This window comes from Neophocaena asiaeorientalis, unplaced genomic scaffold, assembly GCF_003031525.2.
Source record: "Neophocaena asiaeorientalis asiaeorientalis breed wild unplaced genomic scaffold, Neophocaena_asiaeorientalis_V1.1 scaffold807, whole genome shotgun sequence".
Lineage (NCBI taxonomy): Eukaryota > Metazoa > Chordata > Mammalia > Artiodactyla > Phocoenidae > Neophocaena > Neophocaena asiaeorientalis.
In genome coordinates this window covers 300,274-319,290 of record NW_020173723.1, presented here as the reverse complement: position 1 = coordinate 319,290, position 19,017 = coordinate 300,274, and the positions used below count along the sequence as shown (strand labels likewise).

The 19,017-nt window shown below is 45.9% G+C and overlaps 1 protein-coding gene across 3 annotated transcripts in view; it reads left to right on the top strand.

Moving 5' to 3' along the window:
* ALDH18A1 (aldehyde dehydrogenase 18 family member A1) overlaps positions 1-14,112 on the top strand; it is a 46,266-nt gene extending 32,154 nt beyond the window's left edge. For 2 of the 3 annotated variants that reach the window (XM_024750686.1, XM_024750687.1), the window contains 7 exons: positions 1,421-1,641; positions 4,275-4,412; positions 7,075-7,270; positions 7,374-7,495; positions 9,498-9,684; positions 10,715-10,810; positions 13,082-14,112. In XM_024750686.1, coding sequence (XP_024606454.1) covers positions 1,421-1,641; positions 4,275-4,412; positions 7,075-7,270; positions 7,374-7,495; positions 9,498-9,684; positions 10,715-10,810; positions 13,082-13,263 — 1,142 coding nt within the window. In that variant the 3' untranslated portion in view covers positions 13,264-14,112. The remainder of the gene's footprint in view (positions 1-1,420; positions 1,642-4,274; positions 4,413-7,074; positions 7,271-7,373; positions 7,496-9,497; positions 9,685-10,714; positions 10,811-13,081) is intronic. The other variant, XM_024750688.1, reaches the window with a different exon arrangement.
* Positions 14,113-19,017: the final 4,905 nt, after the last annotated feature.

Below are 19,017 nucleotides of genomic sequence, written 5' to 3'. Positions count from 1 at the left end.
ATCCAGTTCTTTAAGTTAAAAGAATTAAGACCCACAGGGGTTAAAGCTGCTGCTCAAGGTCACACACCTAGTTGTTGGTAGAACTCTGACTTCTGATCCCAGTTATCTCTCTCTGGAAATCCGCAAAGACACACATGGCTTAAGAACAAAGTCTCAGGTATACACAAGCGTGGTAATCACCTTTAAGTCCGTGAGCCCATTTCAGGAAATTTATCCCTAAGAAAAGATTGCAAGGGGAAAAAATAGCTCTGTATATAAAGTTTCTTAGAGCAGGATTATTTATACCATTGAAAACTGGAAACAACCTGAGTGTCTAATAACATAGGTACAGTCATGTACATTGAACTGTATCAACTCAATGGAATATTTAGTGGTAATTAAAATAATTTTGGCAACATGGAAAATGTACGTGCGTTGAGGTGAAAAACTAGAGTATAATATTTAATATGCACTACAATTAAAATGATTTTTAGCACATGGGGAGAAGTGAAGAAAATTAATTAAATTGATGTAATTGGTTGATAAAATTATGGTTTAATTTTTTTTCTTAATATAAGGTTGGCTCCTCCCCTCCAAAGTAGAAGTCTTTTTATAATTTTGTCTTGGTGGTTGTGACTATAAAAAAGAAGGGGAAATTCTTCATAATATCATTCAACATTAACCATAGTAATGATTTGTGATACATGATTCCAAATGGTTTTCCTGGGTATGTGTGTGTTTGTGTGTGTGGAGAGAGAGAGGATCACACTGTGCATGCTGTTATATGCAAATTTAAAGAAAATTCTGTATATGAACTTACCATAATTCTATTTAAGTTTTTATTTCAAAAGAAAACTTCTTTATTCCTTCTGCTTATAAAAATAATTCACTCATTATAAAAAATTTAAATAACGCAGAAAGATAGGCAGAGATCATCACTGTTCTTGATGCTTTCCGACATCTCTCTGCACATGTATATACAATGTGTGATAACTAGGGTGATGTCATACATGCTGTTTTATAGTTTGCCTTTTTCACAAACTACATCCTGGACAGCTTTCCATATCAGTAAATATAGACATTTATTTATAGTAACTGCATTGTACCCCATTGGCTGAATCTATAGGTAGAATCCAGTTTCCCACTATAATAGAAATGCTGTGATGAGTATCCTCACTACATGCAGGTTTGCTGATACAAATGACAAATTTCTGGAACCGAAATTGCTGGCACCAAGGGCGTGGGTGTGTCCATACCTTTACATGATGATGTATACTGCCCAACTGCCCCTCCCAGAAAAGCTGTGTAAATGACATGTCCTTGTCTCCCTGACACCCCCTGAGTTCCATGTCTGTTCCTAACACAGTGCCATGTGTTCAGTAAAACAGCCATAGCCCGCCCAGGTCTACCGCTTCATCATGTGCTCTTCACACCTCTTCAGGGAGACTCGCAGCTCCTCTGCTGAAACGTTTGAGCCTTTCCACGTCTAAACTGAACAGCCTGGCTATCGGTCTGCGGCAGATCGCAGCCTCCTCACAGGACAGCGTGGGGCGGGTTTTGCGCCGGACCCGAATTGCCAAAGACTTGGAGCTCGAACAAGTGACTGTCCCAATTGGAGTTCTACTGGTCATCTTTGAATCTCGCCCTGACTGTCTACCCCAGGTATGTGACTAATGCCTGCCATTAGGGTAGGGAATTGGAGGAAGAGCTTCTTTTCAGGACTCAGATAAATCTCCCGAAGATATCTTTCTTTTCTTTCCTTTCCTCCCTCCCTCCTTTCCTTCCTTCCTTCCTTTCTCCCTCTCCCCTTCCTTCCCCCCAACCCCTTTCTTTCTTTTCTTGGCAGTAGGACAGTTCCAGCCATTCCTTCCTTCCCCCAGAGGTAATTTTTGAGACTTTATTCTCAGGTTGCGCTTAAGGCAATTTATGTTTTTGATTTTTCTGGTAATTCTAAAAAAAGTAATTCATATGTCCATTTTACAGTTGAAGAAACTGAAGCTTATAGAAGTTAATTTTCCTGTGACATTTGTAAGGATGGAGCTGGGCCTCCAGCCCTGATGAATCTCCCATGCCATGACACGGGAGTACATTTCCAAAAAACTTAGGACTTCCCTGGTGGTCCAGTGGTTAAGACTCTGTGCTTCCACTGCAGAGGGTGCGGGTTCAGTCCCTGCTCAGGGAACTAAGATCCCACATGCCGTGCAGTGCGGCCAAAAACAAAAACTTAGCTCACTGGAGCACTTTGTTCCCTGACCACAGGGTCCCTGCTAAGCTACTGCAGGCTCATTCATCCAATAGCTGGTTTTGCCCATGTGAAAAAGACCCATTTATTATCAGTGTCGCAGATGGCTTCCTGTAGGTACATCTCTTAGGAAAAAGAACTTTCAGTAGTTAATGGAAACTAGCGTGTGACCCCCTTTAAGAAATCTGACAAATCACAGGCTAATTGAGGCAAAACCATGTGGCAGAGGTTTTGCCAAGTGGCCATGCTCTGAAGTACAAGGTGGTATTAGAGGGTGGTCTTGCTCATTGCCCTAAATTCTCGCCCAGAAATCTGGAACCACTTCCCCACTGTACTGTCCAGTAGGATGATACCAGCCTTTTCTTTGCACTAGCCCCAAAGTCTCACAGAGAGATTCTATTTAAAAACAAACAAAAGGGACTTCCCTGGTGATGCAGTGGTTAAGAATCCGCCTGCCAATGCAGGGGACACGGGTTGAATCCCTGGTCTGGGAAGATCCCACATGCCGCAGAACAAGTAAGCCCGTGTGCCACAACTACTGAGCCTGCTCTCTAGAGCCCGCAAGCCACAACTACTGAGCCTGCGTGCCACAACTACTGAAGCCCACGTGCCTAGAGCTCAGGCTCCGCAACAAGAGAAGCCACTGCAATGAGAAACCTGCACACCGCACGAAGAGTAGCCCCCGCTCGCTGCAGCTAGAGAAAGCCAGCGGGCAGCAACGAAGACCCAGCACAGCCAAAAATAAATAAATAAATAGATAGATAGATAGATAGATAAATAAATAAATAAATTTATTTTTTAAAAATAATTTTAAAAATAAATAAATAAGAACCAGTACCTTTTTACGCTAGGGCATAGGTGACCATGGGAGTTCCCCATGCTCTGTGGAGGCTATTCCCTGACATGACCTAAAACCAGCTGGTCCACCAAGGGACTCTCATACCATTGGGGTCTGTCCTCAGCCCCTTTCTGGCTGTATATCTGTCTCACAGAGAACCCCCAGAGATAACTGCAGAACTCCCATCAGCTGGTAGAAGTGGGTCCTAAGTCTCTCTTTAGGCCGTGTTCATGAAGTTTTCTCTGCTGCCTTTTATCCATACTAGCGAATACTTCATGAGGGAAAGGTTTCCTCTTCAGCCAGTTACAGCTGAGGTTCCTCACATGGCATCACAGAATCCATGAATCCTAAAAGTTATATGTAGAATGCTGTGTGTTTGTGCATTTATCTGGGAAAAGTTTACATAATTTTTGTAAGGGGTTCATGAGCAACAAAAACAAAAGGATTAAGAACCATTAATCTGGAGATTAACGTGTTCAAGCAAGTTTTTTAAAGTTTCTTTTGATACATTACAAAAACGGGAAGATTTTCATTCATCCTGAGAGCATTCAGAAAGTTCAGCTTCAGGCCTTGGATGATCAGGTGAGTGTCATTAGCTCTTGGCTCTAAGAGGGTAACTAACCCCCCTCCTGGATGGCCTGCTTCTTCCTCCCAGCAGTCTCTGCCCCAGCTGTCCAGGGGCTGGCAGCTCTAGTCCTCTCCAGGGTCTCAGCACCAGCCATTAGAGCTCTCGGAACAATGACAGGGCCAGGGTACGATGTGGCCAGAGATGCCGCCCAGCCTGAGTCAGGTGGAAAAACACCTGAGTCAAGAGGCCGCTGAGCACCTGTCCTCCACCGTGGCCAGAGAGGGGAGTGCTCATGTGACCCTGGGCACTTAACTCAGGTTACAGCGTAATGGTGCTAAGGAAGCTGTACAGTAGAGTTCCTAAGGTCCGGGGCTTTGGCTCTGGAGTCAAGGCCCCCAGCTCTGCCGCTTATAAGCTGTGTGACCTTGGGGAGTCACCAACTTCTCTGTGCTTCAGTGTCCTTATGTGTAAAGCAGAGGATAAAACAGGTACTTAATTCACTGGAATGTTGTGAAGATGAAACATGGTAGGCCTTACAAAGTGATTAACAGTGGTTGGCACAGGAAATGTGCTCAGCGAGCACTAATGTTACCCTTACTTTTACTGCTTTTTCCCTTTGGTTCATTGCTCTCCTCTTTGATCTGCAGGTGGCAGCCTTGGCTATCGCAAGTGGTAATGGCTTGTTACTCAAAGGAGGGAAGGAGGCCTCACACAGCAACCGGATTCTTCACCTCCTGACCCAGGAGGCCCTCTCAATCCATGGAATCAAGGAGGCCGTACAGCTGGTAGGTCCCTGGGAATGAGCCAGGTCAGGCCCGGAGGGGCCAGGTCAGGTCTTTGGGTGTTTGAAGCAAAGCTTAGGCCACATAAGGCCAAGCCAGTGCAGACAGGTTTGATTGGAGGAGCAGCAGGTCCAGTGTGCCGGTGACATTAGACAATGGCAGGGCTGCCTTGACCCAGATGGGTCTTGAGTGGCTCAGGAAGGTCCCTCTCATACGGCTGTGTCGTGGTACCGCTGATTTACAAGAATGCCTGTTAGCCCTTCATTCTTAAGGTCCCAGGCAACAGGAATACCAGACCCAGACTGTGAGTGAGGCCTGGGTTCTGCTCACTGGTGGTGATTTAGGCCAAGTCAGACAGATACATTTTATGAAGGTTTGTCGGAAACCGTCATGCAGCTTGTAAGTATGAGGTCATGCTGTTAACACTATTATTATGGTCATTATTTTAACCATTGTGTCACTCTCCTCAACCGTCCAGTGGAGGTTTTGTAGTACTAGATAGTTTTATTGAGTACCTACTGTGGGCAAGGCACTTTCATTTCATTATCTCATTTAATCCTCACAACAACCTTGTGAGAAAAATTATTAGGTCCATTTTATAGATGGAAGAAAAATAGGCTCATTGGTACAATAACGTAGCCAGAATCACCCAGAATTTAGATTTGGCCCTAGGTTGACTCCAGATCCTTCTATTTTTCCCTTGAGGCCCACTCACTCCAACATTCCAGGATTCCGTTGGCTGCTAGGAGGGTGTCTACAAACCTGCCTTGTTACATGCTCCCTGACAAGAAGCTGGGTTATTCTTACAGCAACATAGTGGGTAGAAAGAGCACAGGCTGTAGGGGCTCCAATCCCAGCTGCTCCATACCCTAGTTTTAATTCGACAGATTTCCTCCTCTCCTCCTTCTTATTGATGTATAACATACATAAAGTACCCTAATCACATGTGAACAGCTCTGTAATTGTGTCCGCTTACATACACGCATATAACCACCCCCCGCATCAAGATACAGACTATTTCCAGTACCCCGAAGTCTCCCTTGTGCCCTTCCCCATCAGTAGGCCCCACCCCACCGCCAGGAAACCACTCTCTTTTTACTTTCTTCACATTAAATTTCTTTTGCCTATTCTTGAATTTCATATAAGTGAAATAATACAAAACGCACTCTTTTATCTGTATTTCTTTTGTTCAGGTATTTCTTTCTCATGTCCATGAGATTCATCCTCATTGTTGCATCTAGCAGTACTTTTCCCTTTTTTATTGCTGTGTAGTATTCCATTTATATGCACGTACTACAGCTTATCCTTTCTTCTGTTGATGAACATTTGGGTTGTTTCTGGTTTGGTGCAATGCAGATTAAAGTTGCCATGAACCTTCTTGTACATGTGTGTATATTTGTACTTCTCTTGTGAGTAACATGTCCATATGGGGGAAATTAAAAATCAAGAGGAAGGAAAAAATGTCCATAATCTCAGAGTTCTAACACAAGCACTTTAGTCACTCCAGCCAGCATCCCAGGGTAGAGGTTGTCAGCATAAGTCGTGGAGAACCGTGACTCCCTAGCAAGACCAACATGTCATTAGGCTGTGATTAGAGAGCCAACGGAGCAGCCACTTCCTTTTGTGATCTTCATAGTCTGGCATACTCTGTACCTCCTCGACCTTCCAGAGATAGCACGTTGTACTTCTTCTAGCATCTTAAAAATGTCTGTCCTGTGTTATGGCTAGTCATAGGGTAGTCCTGTCTTCCCTATCAGACTCTTGAGTTCTTTGAGGGCAGGGACCCTGTCTTGCATGTTTTGTAATGCAGAGCACAGGACCTAATGTGTAGAGTTTGATAAGCATTTGCTGGACAACTTTCAATTCCCATGATCAGGAACTTAATCTTGTTTTTAATATTTATTTATTTTCCTTATTTATTTATTTATTTTTGGCTGTGTTGCGTCTTAGTTGTGGCACATGGGATCTTTGTTGAGACATGCGGGATCTTTTCATTATGGCGTGCGGTCTGCTCGGGTTTCTCTCTAGTTGCAGCACGCAGGCTTCTCTCTAGTTGTGGCGTGCAGGTTTTCTCTCTGTAGTTGTGGCACGTGGGCTCCAGGGCACTTGAGCTCTGTAGTTTGTGGCACCCGGGCTCTCTTGTTGAGGTGCGTGAGCTCAATAGTTGGGGCACACGGGCTTAGTTGCCCCGTGCCATGTGGGATCTTAGTTCCCTGACCAGGGATCAAACCCACATCCCCTGCATTAGAAGGCAGATTCTTTACCACTGGACCACCAGGGATGTTCCTTAATCTTGTTTTTGGAATAAGTTTTCAGAGCATCAGACTTAGTTCTCAGGAGATATAGACATTTATCTGTGAAAGGGATGCTGCTACTTCCATATTTTGTGTGATCAGAAGATGTCATCTTTATCTTTTTTTTTTTTTTTTTTTTTTTTTTTGCGGTATGCGGGCCTCTCACTGTTGTGGGCTCTCCCGTTGCGGAGCACAGGCTCCGGACGCGCAGGCTCAGCGGCCGTGGCTCACGGGCCCAGCCGCTCTGCGGCATGTGGGATCTTCCCGGACCGGGGCACGAACCCGTGTCCCCTGCATCAGCAGGCGGACTCTCAACCACTGCGCCACCAGGGAAGCCCCTCATCTTTATCTTTTATTCTCTGCCTTTTCAGGTGAATACCAGAGAAGAAGTGGAAGATCTTTGCCGCCTAGACAAAATGATAGATCTAATCATTCCACGCGGCTCCTCTCAGCTGGTCAGAAACATCCAGAAAGCTGCTAAGGGCATTCCAGTGATGGGGCACAGTGAAGGCATCTGCCACATGTACGTGGACTCAGAGGCCAGTGTCGACAAGATCACCAGACTAGGTGAGCTCAGTGGTGTCCCGTTTTATGCAGGCAAAATACTTGTCATGTCCTTGGCGGCTCAGGATCATGTTAATAAAAACCATTTTTTGTCCTCCTCTTTCAGTTAGAGACTCTAAATGCGAATATCCAGCCGCCTGTAATGCTTTAGAGACTCTGTTAATCCACCGAGATCTGCTGAGAACACCATTATTTGACCAGATCATTGACATGCTGAGAGTGGAACAGGTAGGACAAGTCCATCACTTCCTGTCTTCCCTCCCGAGATTTAGAAGCCTGTGGGATCAGACTGGGAGCAGCTGCCATACCATTTAAGGAAGTGTGAGAAGCAATATTTTTGAGCATCTGCCATATACAAAGTTCTGTGCTGAGTACACAGTGAGTAAGACATGCCTATGCCTCTGACAGTCTAGTGGATGGAAGAAACCCATACACAAGTAGCTTCATTCCAAAGTGGTGTGTGTTCAGTGTTAAGAGGGTTCAAAGATAAAGCAGGTCACGTGGCAGCCCACTGAATGGACTCTTTCCTGCCACCTCTTATTCAGGTGGCATACAGTTTATGTTTCTGAACACACATTCTTGTTGGGATTTGATTTGAAAAGATTGTGCAGAAATGTTTTCAAACCAAAGATTTATATATAGCTGCTCCTCCACAGATGTCTTCAATTACCGATATTAATGTGCTTATTGACACAGTGATATTTGGGAGTGAGCAGTTTGTATAATGTCCTCTCTGGATTATTTTCTTACCATGTCATTAAGATTATAAGCCACCAGTGCCAGTAAGTTTTGAGTATAAGTGTATGCTCCATCCTAAATTCCTGATTGCAGGCAAGATAGATGTTCTCCAGGTGAAACTGGACAATCTTAAATTTTCTGTCAGGATGCATTTTAGGCTTTAATATCGGATGTCAGAATTATGTAAACTAGCACAGCAGTAGAGAAAGTGACTGCTGGTCTTCGTTGCTTTGACCCTGAGCTTGTGTCTCTTCCCTTCCATCCTTTTGCTGAAAAGGAAGACCTCAGTCAGCTTATGAATGTGGCATGGTCCCAGTTTGGAAAATGAAAATAAAGGTACCCCACAAATTATAAGGGAGTTAGATCACATGATCACTTCGTTTGGGGCCTAACCTTCCACTGGTGGCCTGTTTGAGTGCTGACGTATGCCAGGCAGCACACTGGCCTGGACTGGACAGGAGGAAAGCTCTCCTGTATCCAGGAATAAAGCCCCCAGTTCTGATTCAGACAAACCCACAATATCCTCAGTCATCCTCATCATTGCCTGGAAATCCCTCAAGTCAGAAGGAGCCAGTATGTGTACTTCCGCACCTTGTAGTGCAGGAAGTACACCAGAGGACGACTTGCACGTGGACGGGGTTCCAGCCCCTGGGGAACATGGTTGGACCCCAGGCCTGGAGGAAGTGTGGTCCCAGATAGGAAAACATTCAAGGCCTTGGGAGCAATGAGGACATGACAAATGTGGTTTGTTGTGACTTGAGCCAAGTCAAGAGCTTGGCCCTAAAGAATCAAGGCGTGAACGCTGCCCTGGGAAGGTCTCGGAGAACAAGGCCTGAGTGGGATCACACTGTGACCGGGGTCCCCAATGACCAGCCTCAGCATCCTTAAATTCCTCCAGCCAGAAGCAGGATTAGCCCCAGAATCTGGACCTGAGCTGAACCTGGAAATGGGGCCAGACTGACAAAGTCAGAAATCTAACGACTAACCACAGTTTGAAGTGGTTTCCAACCAAGTACTGTTTTCCTCTAAAGCACGCCTAGGACTTCTCCAGGGCAGAGGGAGTAGAAGTGTGTTTATGGCATCTCCCTCTTTCCGTCTGAGTCCAGTGCCTAAGTCCCACATGCTAAGAATGGGATTTTTCTCGTCACGTGTTCGTTTTAGTAAAAGGCCAGCAGTCAAGGGCTTATGTCAGTAGCCCATTAAATGCCTTGCACATTCTTCACATTCAGAGGCTTCCTGCTGAAATCCCTGCTCCAGTTTTCCTGGGGGCCCATTGCTGACAGGTGGCCGTCAGCATTTCCCAAAGCAGAGCATCCTGGAGGGTGGAAGGCTGCCTCTAAAAGGAAGCAGGGACTAGTTTAGTTTCCAGGCCACAGGAGCCCTGGACTCGTCATCTTCAGGCTCATCTTGCTGTTGGATCCCAGAGGGAGGAGTGTGTGCTTGCCTCTTTCTGCTGTGTTTATGTCGTTGCCCCGGACTTCCTCTGTCCCAGGTGAAGATTCACGCAGGCCCCAAGTTCGCCTCCTATCTGACCTTCAGCCCCTCCGAAGTGAAGTCCCTCCGAACTGAGTACGGGGACCTGGAACTGTGCATTGAAGTGGTGGACAGTGTGCAGGAGGCCATCGACCACATCCACAAGTACGGCAGCTCGCACACGGACGTCATCGTCACAGAGAATGGTAAGTGTGCAGGGGCTGCAGCACACGGGGTCTGCGGGGTCTGCGTTTTCTGCCTTGATCTCCAAGCTGACCCTGCTCCTCTCAGCCCCTCTTAGCCTGCAGGAGAACGTAATCTCAGTGGACTGATAACAATGCCTGGTGTGGGCGGCACTTGCTGGTTTGCTGAGTGCTTTTACATCTGTTATCTCGCTGTGTTGTCACAGTGGCCCCGAGGGAAGAGGCAGGGAAGAGGTGATTCGCTCCACTTTATACGTGGCTCACTCTGTCTCAGAGGCGTTACCATTTAATCCATGCAGCAGTCTTTCCCGGTTGCTGAAATAAACCCATTTTACAGCTGAGGAAATCAAGGTTCAGGAGGTTAAGCGCAGAACCAACTAGTTTAGGGCAAAACCAACTCTCTACAGTCACTCATTCCCTCCACAGGTGAGCCTGGGTGTCAGGCACTGGAGGCCCGATGGTAAAGGATGCCAGCATGGCCCCCTCAGGGAACTTCCAGTCAGTTTACTGGGGAATCACAGCACCACCAGTGAAAACAGTTAATACTTGAGCACTTGCCATCTGCTAGGCTCTGGGATGAGTGCTCCATGCTGTTGGTTCATTTTATCCTCTCTGCAAGCCTGGGAGCTGGGTGATATTGTCAGTCCCCATTGTACTCAGGCACAGAGAGGTTCAGAAGCCTGTCCGCAGTCACCCAGCTGGTGGGTGTGGAGTTGGAGTTGAGACTTTGGCATTTGACTCAGAGCCTATAAACAGATAGTGTAGACAGGCCATTGCAGCACTGAGGGTATGTCTGCAGGGAGATCTGGATTCCAACCCAGTCTTTCCCAGGTACCTACTCCTTCAACAACAGGACTGATGAAGCTGGTTTGCTTTCTTTCTGTTTTAGATTTTTCACAAGTCTGCATGTTTAATACGTGGGGAAGCACCTCAGGGGCCTGGGCCCTGCCCCAGTCAGGCCCTGTTGAGTGGCTGGAAGCAGGGATGTTCTCCCTGGGCCATCCTAACTCAATTTCTTCCCTTTATGCTGTAGAGAAGACAGCAGAGTTCTTCCTCCAGCACGTGGATAGTGCCTGTGTGTTCTGGAACGCCAGCACTCGCTTCTCTGATGGCTACCGCTTCGGACTGGGTAAGAAAGAGTCTGGTCGGGGAGAAAGGAGTCCCTTGTGGATCACTGTGTGGCCCCCAAGGAGCATGGTGAGGGTGGAGGAGACACCTGGCCTTTACAGTCACGTGCATGATCAAGACGATGCAGACATACCGAGGGAAGGTTGGTTTATGAGAGAGAATGATAACAGCTACCATGAACTGGTAGAAGTCCTGTGTTCTAGGTATTTCACATGCTAAGAAGGTAGGTACTTGTATTTCCTTTTTCATAGATGAGGATACTGAGATTCAAAGAAATGAAGTAACTTGCCCAAAGTCATGCAGCTGGTGTTCAGACCCAGACTTCCGTGAGTCCAGAGCCTGGACTCTGCCACGTACAGCAGACCACAGTGTGTCTGCATGCATGGATTATGACAGGTGTGCGTGAGAGCACTGCCGCTGCAGACTTACTCCTTCAGAGGGACACAGCCAGGTTGCCTCAGAGCTAGGAATCCACCCTGAGGACAGGACAAAAGAAGGTGTTAGTACCTATGCTGGGCTGAAGTATGAGCATCAGAAACAAACAGGTAAGTCCAGAGGTGCAAGGTTGACTTCTAATGCAGACTTTGAAATAGAAAGCTTCACAAAGACACCCTCCCCACTTCCGTCATTAGTAATAAATTCTCCATCCCCCAGTAGTATGAGGAGCCCTCAGACAGTCGCTGGTTTTCAGGGGTACCATTTTACAAAGCTCCAGTAAGGCATTTGTGGCACATCTGAGAATTATTTCAACTACTTAAAACATTTTAATACCGCTGAACGTTTGAATAGAGAACTGCCAAGAGAAATAGTTCTCACTGAATTGTTCAAGGTTATTAAAGGGAATTTTGCTGTTATTCTTAGTCATTGGACTCTTTATTTTTAGTTCCCTGTTTCTGTTGTGTTGGGGTTTGATTTAATTATCACATCACTTGCACTGATCTTTGTATTCCATGTTCTTGAAGAAGACATAGCACACTTGTAAGGGCTGAGGTGCCCAGCTTTCAAGTGAAAGTCCAAGATGGGGGAGGAGCAAAGACCACTCCATTGTCTTTCCATCAGCCGCTCAGAGCAAAAGCTCAGACTCTGGTTGGGTTAAGTTCCTGTGAAATGCATGAATAACAGTAACAGATAATATTTATTGAGCATCTGCTATATTTCCGGCACCGTGCTAAGTGCATCACATGCATTATCTCACTTAGTTCTACATAATGGATTCTATTATTTTCTTCCTTTTCCAAAAGAAAAACCTGAAGCAAGAGATGGTTAGGTAACCTGCCCAAAGTCATGTGATCTCTACGCTATTCACCCAGAATTTGAAGCCGGTGGTCGCCATCTCCTTGCCGACCACTGCCCCAGGCACCTCTGCATTCGGGTCCTCGCTTGCTCCTCTCTGCCCGCAGCGGCTCTCCACTGCTGTCCCCTGGCCAGCTTCTCATTCAGGTTTCAGCCAAAGGCACCTCCTCAGGGAGGCTCCCACTGACCACCCTATCCAGGGTGCTGCCTCCCTGCCACACAGTCTCCATCCCAGCACCCTTCACTGCACCCCATCACCACATGGAATTATTTGTTGAACTGTTCTTTGGCTACCTTGCCCACAAGAATACAAGCTCCGTGAATTACATCAGTTGTTCACCACTTCATCCCCGGGTCCCAGCCCAGTGCCTGCTCAGTGAAGTCGTGATGAGCAAAGGAGCCCTGCCTCAACTGCACACGGTGCAGAACACCAAGGCAGACCAGGGAAGAGCCCCGCTGCCCCACGTCTGAGGCTGGAGCAGGAGGGAGGAAAATGAAAAGCTCTCTGATGTAGTCAGCAGCCATCTCGTGAGCACCTGGGAGCTAGGCGTTCTAGGGAGTACCTAGAACATGTCCCTCACCATCTAGGGTTTAAAGGATACTCGGGGAGATGAAACCTCTATACACTGTCGTACACCAGAAACAATACCCAAATGTCAGATGATGGTACGCCATCCAGACACAAGACAGATATCGGAGACAGCACTTGTAGTATTGTCAAAATGGACTGGGGGTAAAATACAAAAGAGAGGCCCACGGTCAGGCCCCTTCTTCTTTTCTTAAAGAAGGGGCCTGACCGTGACTCACAGCAACCAGAGAACATGTTTATGGGGACAGTGGAAGTCAGGCTAGCCCAGGGAGGATGGGTCAGGAGAGGGCAGAGAGAGGGGGCCAAGTGAGAAGGAAGAGACGTAGACCTGGCGGGCGGTCAGGAAGCAGAGGCTGGGAAAGCCACACCCTCATCCGTGCTTTTCCACAGGAGCTGAAGTGGGGATCAGTACATCTCGAATCCACGCCCGGGGACCAGTGGGACTGGAGGGACTGCTTACTACCAAGTGGCTGCTGCGAGGCCGGGACCACGTGGTCTCGGACTTCTCAGAGCACGGAAGTTTAAAGTACCTTCACGAGAACCTCCCTGTTCCTCAGAGAAGCACCAACTGAAAGCATTCAGAGGAGAGCCGGGCATGTTCCGAGCGGTCTTCACAGTTAAACTCACCTTAAGCCTCTCAGGGGGTGAGCCAGGTCTTTTCTCCCACCTCCTGGAAGGGCCTGCCTGTTGGAAAGTGCCCCTCAGCATTTACTGGGCCGTGTGGCAACATCAGCCTGGGCTAAGGACTCTCATTGCCGCTCACCCTTTTCTTTCTTTCTTTTTAAGGTAGAAAATAATTGCTCTGGATATAGGGATTTTGCTTAATTGCTGCAGGGGGACTTCGCTTCACATAGTGCAGTTCCCTTCAGTGGTAGAAACAGAAAGGTGCGGTTTCCCCACATAAAAGGCAATGGAAAAATCATGGTCGCTTTTTACCTTTTATCACCTCAATGAGGTAGAGTCTCCCTTGGCATGTGGTGGTTATAAGAGCCAGTCGTACCTGATAAGTCTCCACATTTCCTTTCTTTCACACTTAGTCGTCTTCACAAAGAAAAGATTTGGAATTTAGAGAGAGGCAGCTCTTTTTAGCATTCTCATTAGAAACAATCACAAAAATAGACTGAATCATCTGCACTAGGAAGACTGACCTTTTGTATTTATTTGTGGAGTAAATATAAATAAGCGTTCCAGATGCTGTAAGCCTCTGAATCCAGGAGCTTGGCACTACCTGTGACATGGCTGGAACCTGGAGCTGCAGACAGGAGGTACAAGTTTCAGGATGAAGGACCTACAGCCATTGTGCTTGAAATTTTTATATGAATTATTTTGTCATCCTGTCCTCTCCCTCCAAAACAAAAATTAGAGGATTATTTTAATACTTTGGATTCTTGCCCCCTTTTTGAGAAATAAAGTTCTTATGAGAAGCCTGTGTGCATGATTTAAGCTTTCTCCGTCACTTGTTGTTACCCTCTTCCTCTTCCCTCCCTTGTGGCCCTCACACCCCACTGTTACACAGTCTCTTCTCTGGAAGTTGGTTGGGGACAGAGGCCATCTGCCTCAGCAGTGTCAGTGGAAGCAGCACAGGCAGATTCCCAGGGGAGGGACTCAGGCTGAGAGAGAGGAAAGGAGAACATGATATGAAGCCCCAGGAGCTTAGGGACTAAAAACACGGTGATGGTCTGAAGTTCATGGGTGTGAGTGACATGAGCATGCTGTCCTTGTGCCGTGTCCACACGGCATCCACGTGGATTGTTCTGCCCGTCGCGTTGCCTCAGGATCGCCTGCCTCAGTGACAGCCCTAAGCCCTCCCTGCCTCCCTCCATCCTGTTCTTAAGGTCCTTGGTGCCTGACAGTCTGCAGTTGAAAGATTTCTTGTCTCATGGGGGCCCTCCCAAAGAAATAAGTACTGACTTACATGTTTCTTTTTATCCTCTGAGGAGGTTTTATGAGCACAAGAATTATGGTGTCATGTGGGGAACATGTTCCCGGCTGGCTCCAGGCTGCACCTCTCATCCAGACCCTTACATGGTCGGCCACGTTACCCTGCCTGCCCCGCCCTCTGAGTGGGGAGTTCTGGCATAGCTTGCCTGAAAAGGCAATAAACAAAGTCCTGCCTGAAACTCTATGGCAAATACCACAATCAGCTCCCCAACCACACAACAAACGCCCCTGGAATCGAAAATAGAAAGTGACCCAAGAAGGCCAAGCCCTTGGGGAAGACTCCACTGAGGAGGCAGACCTGGAGCTGGGCCCTGAGAAAGACAAGTTGTAGGGTAAGGAGAGGCAAGAGCGTTCAGGCAGGGGACTGGGGAAGCAAAAGCCAGAGGTGCAGATGAAATGCAGGTCTGGGGAGCAGTGAATATACCAGCTTGGGGCTGAAGTTCATGTGGGTAAACAGGAAGGTGGTACATCCAAGACAACTGGGAGGCAACCTCTACCGGAGCCACCCTTCTTAGGGCGTGGGATGGGGGTGAGTTTAGTGCAGAAAATGCAGCTAAAGCTCAGTCATCCAACAAGTCCATTCTCCCTTATGCAGCCACCTCAGTCCTTAGTCCATTTCTGCAGAGAGTGTGGGCCATCAGTCTCCGTTTTTCCACCAAAAGCAGAGAGATTCCCAAAAGAAGGCCAGGAGGCAGCCGTAGCTTCACAGGGACCCCCACCCAGGCAGTCTTCCAGTATGTGGCTTGTCCTAACTATAGGAATCTGGCTTTTTATTCTGAAATCCCTTCTGTGGTCCTGCCCTGCTACTTCCCTTTCTTGGCCACCAACTCCTGGCAGCACCGGCTGTGAACCAACCAATCCTGAAACTCCCACCTCCCCACCGAGGGGGAAAAAAAGCCCTCAACAAATGTTTTTATTCATCAAGCCAAGTTTACTTGGGTTTAGATTTTCTGTTACTTAGAAATAAAGATGGTAATAATTATAAAGGTAAATATAATAGTGATAAAATTAATGCCTGAATGATTCAGTATATTCATATATTATGGGGGCATTTACAGAATTATTCATATGGGAGGAAAATTGGGCAGCCAAGGACTGGATTATAGTAGGTGTTATTTGTCTGCTCTATATCCTTTATTTTATGAAACCATCTCTTCTCATTTTGCAGTAACCCAGCTCAGTCTCTGTGACTTGGGGTGGGGGGCAGGTGTTCATCTCCCTCTGATAAGCCACCTAGTAAGCCTGTCTTCGGATTCCCTGCTGTCTAGCGAGGAGCAGTGCACACAGGTGCTCACCGACCACCTGGTGACATGGACTACCTGGGCAGAGTTATGGAGGTGGAAGTGGGACTTCTCTGAGATCTGTGGACCATTCGGGACACTGGTGGGAGGGTGGCAGCCTAAAATGGTCATATGTCTTTGCTGACCCCAACTCATTTCCTAGTAACTGAGCAGCGTCGTCATTCTCGCCTAGCCGTGCAGGAAACATGCCTTGGCGTCTGTTGGAGTGGAAGGTGGGTTAATGGTACAGTGTTTTTTCTGCTGGTGCTCCGGCAAAAATCAGTTCTTTTGGCAGCACTCCCCCTCCCCCTTTAGTGAGGATGAGTTGTAAAACTTCATTCAGTATTCAGTCAGCACCTATTATGTGCCATGTGCTGGGAATAAGACATTATCCCCCCCCACCGACCCCCGCCAATGGTTCAAAGCTTAACCTGAGCATTACTGCTTTATCCCCAGATAATTATTCTTCTTAACTCCCAGTCTCTACCACCTATTTTACCCCTATTCCTAGGAGAAACCCTTTGGCCAGTAAGAAGACACCAGACTAGACAGATCTCCAGACAGGAGGAGACGCAGGTTCACTACCACCTCAGAAAAAAAACAACTCGCTGTGGATTCCACCTGGCCCTAAGATTCCTCCAACACTAGAGGGCAGTCAGGCCCCACAGACCTAAGGAGGTCGGTCCAAGTCTGAATGAGCTCCATGTGCCAGCATCCTCCGACTGTCCACCTGGAGATGAAGTGCTGGCACAGTAAAATAACTTCCAGAGATCCATTTACTTAGAAGGTAAGAACATAGGCTTTTTTTGGATAAGAGGCAGATGAGAGTTTGGATCTTGATTCCACCACCTGCTAGCTGTCTGAGCTGGGGAAAGTGTCTTAACATCTCAGAACTTTGATAAACTTATCCATAAGTGGGTTTTGTGAAATTATATATAAAACACTCAGCACAATATCCAGCTTATGGTAAATCTTGAATAACTGTTAGCTGCGCTGTTTATTTTGTTCTGAAGAATAGCTTTTGCTTAGTTCTGTACATTGCTATTTTATTTAAAGTCCAAACATCTCTTCCTAGGAAATGAGGTGGGGACACTCTTAGGAGATAATCTACTATGTACCAGGCACTATAGCAAGAGCCTTACAGATGATGCCACAGCAATCTGAATGAATTATCTCTATAGGCACAGAAACCAAGGATCAGAGAGGTTGAATAAATTCCCAGGTCACACGGTTACAAAGTGGCAGAACCTAGATTAGAAACAGATAGCTAGACTTCAAAGCTCTTCACCACCACAGCAGGCTGTAGCAGTAGTGTTTTCCCAGAAGTTCCTGCATCTTAGCCCAAGGCAAGTTGTAAGGCAGAAGAAGGAGGTTGCCATAGCTACTAACTAGACCCCTTTTCAAGTAATCAGATCCTAGGTCTGCTCCAGTTTTGCAAGAGGAGATGCTTGTCTGGAAACTCTCCTCAACACCTGCCCCTGGAGGGAGCCGACTGCACCTGAATTATTTACAGAGTCCCTAGACATTTGATATAATGAGCAGGTGTGGATGCTTCTCCAACTTTCCCCCAAACATGCCTTTACTGACCCCCTTCCCCTCCCCCTAGTTGCCTATGAGGAAAAAGAAGCATCAACCTTCCCACATTGCATGTGTGTCTACCTCCTTCATTCTCCATTCCAAGAATTATCTGTAAGAAGTGAACCATTTTCCTTGCAAATTTCAAAATAATGTTGGTTTGAGTTGAAATTGATGGTATAAATAGGACCCTAGCTAGTAAATGGATAAATTTTTCTACTGATACACAGTTCCTTTTCCTCTATCCTAAGGTTATACAAGTCAAACGTAAAGACTGAGTTTGTCAAAAATATTCATTCTATGGATTTCAATTACATAAAGGAAAAAAAAACTATGCTTAGAAAAAAGGCTAGAAGGAAATATGAATGTAAAGGTGGCGCTTGGCCTATAGTTTTTATACCATAGTAGCATATGGAGTAACAAAATGGCAGTTAGTAATAAATTCAGTGATTAGCGTCGTGAGTTTTCTAGGGTCTGTTCCCCACTCACACATCCTCATGTGAGTGCTCACATGCACCCCTTGCCTGGACAATCCATCTGTCGCTTCCCTTCTCTCCCTTCCTATTCATAGGCCAGTAGTGGGGTAACTGTGCAGCCTGAAATTGTCCTGGTAAAGAATTGCTTCCAGGTCTGTTCCTCATCCTCTCTATCTAGTCTGTGAGTCTGTGTTGTTTCAGCATCTTTTGTAGTACCCCAATTAGATTTTCATGTGAAATCAAACTGAATCCATTGAATCATAATAGTATTTTAGGTATATATCTCTTTACAGTGAACTATTTGAAAACAATTAGCCATTAAAAACCTTGTTTGTAAAGAATATTGATTGACATGGAGAAGAGGCTCACTACAAAATGTTGAAGAAAAAACTTGGCTTTACCTCTATCCGTGGTTCCTCCATATCCACAGATTCAACCAGCCATGGACTGTGTAGTACTGTAGTGTTTACTGTTGAAAAACATCTGTGTATAAGTAGACCTGCACAGTTCAAATCTGCATTGTTCAGAGGTCAACTGTAGTTATTGTGGGTCCAGGACAGTAGAACTTCAGCCATATCTGTAATATTTTATCTTCCTTGAAAAAATAATTTGAAGCACATATGGCAAAATTTTAAGATTTGGTCTTGATGGTGGGGGCAGTGATGTCTGTTATATTACTTTCTCTGTTTGAATTCTTTCATAATTAGAAAACAACAGTGAAAAGATATTTATTGTTCATATTGACATCTTAACCAAGTTATTTTTGATCGAATTTTCTTGTATCCCTGTTATAATGCCTGGAATAATGTAGGTAAATAATAAGTATTTTCTTTTTGAAAAGAAAAAGAAAATAAGAAAAAACTTGGCTTTAAAGAGGTTAGTTAAAATTTCCCAATTATAATATATATATATTTGGTTAGGAAGAAGACTGGAAAAAAATGTATCAAAATATTATGAGTGATTGTTTTTATATTTTTATTGAAATATAGTTGATTTACAATGTTATATTAGTTTCAGGTATACAGCAGTGATTCAGTTTTATATATATATATAT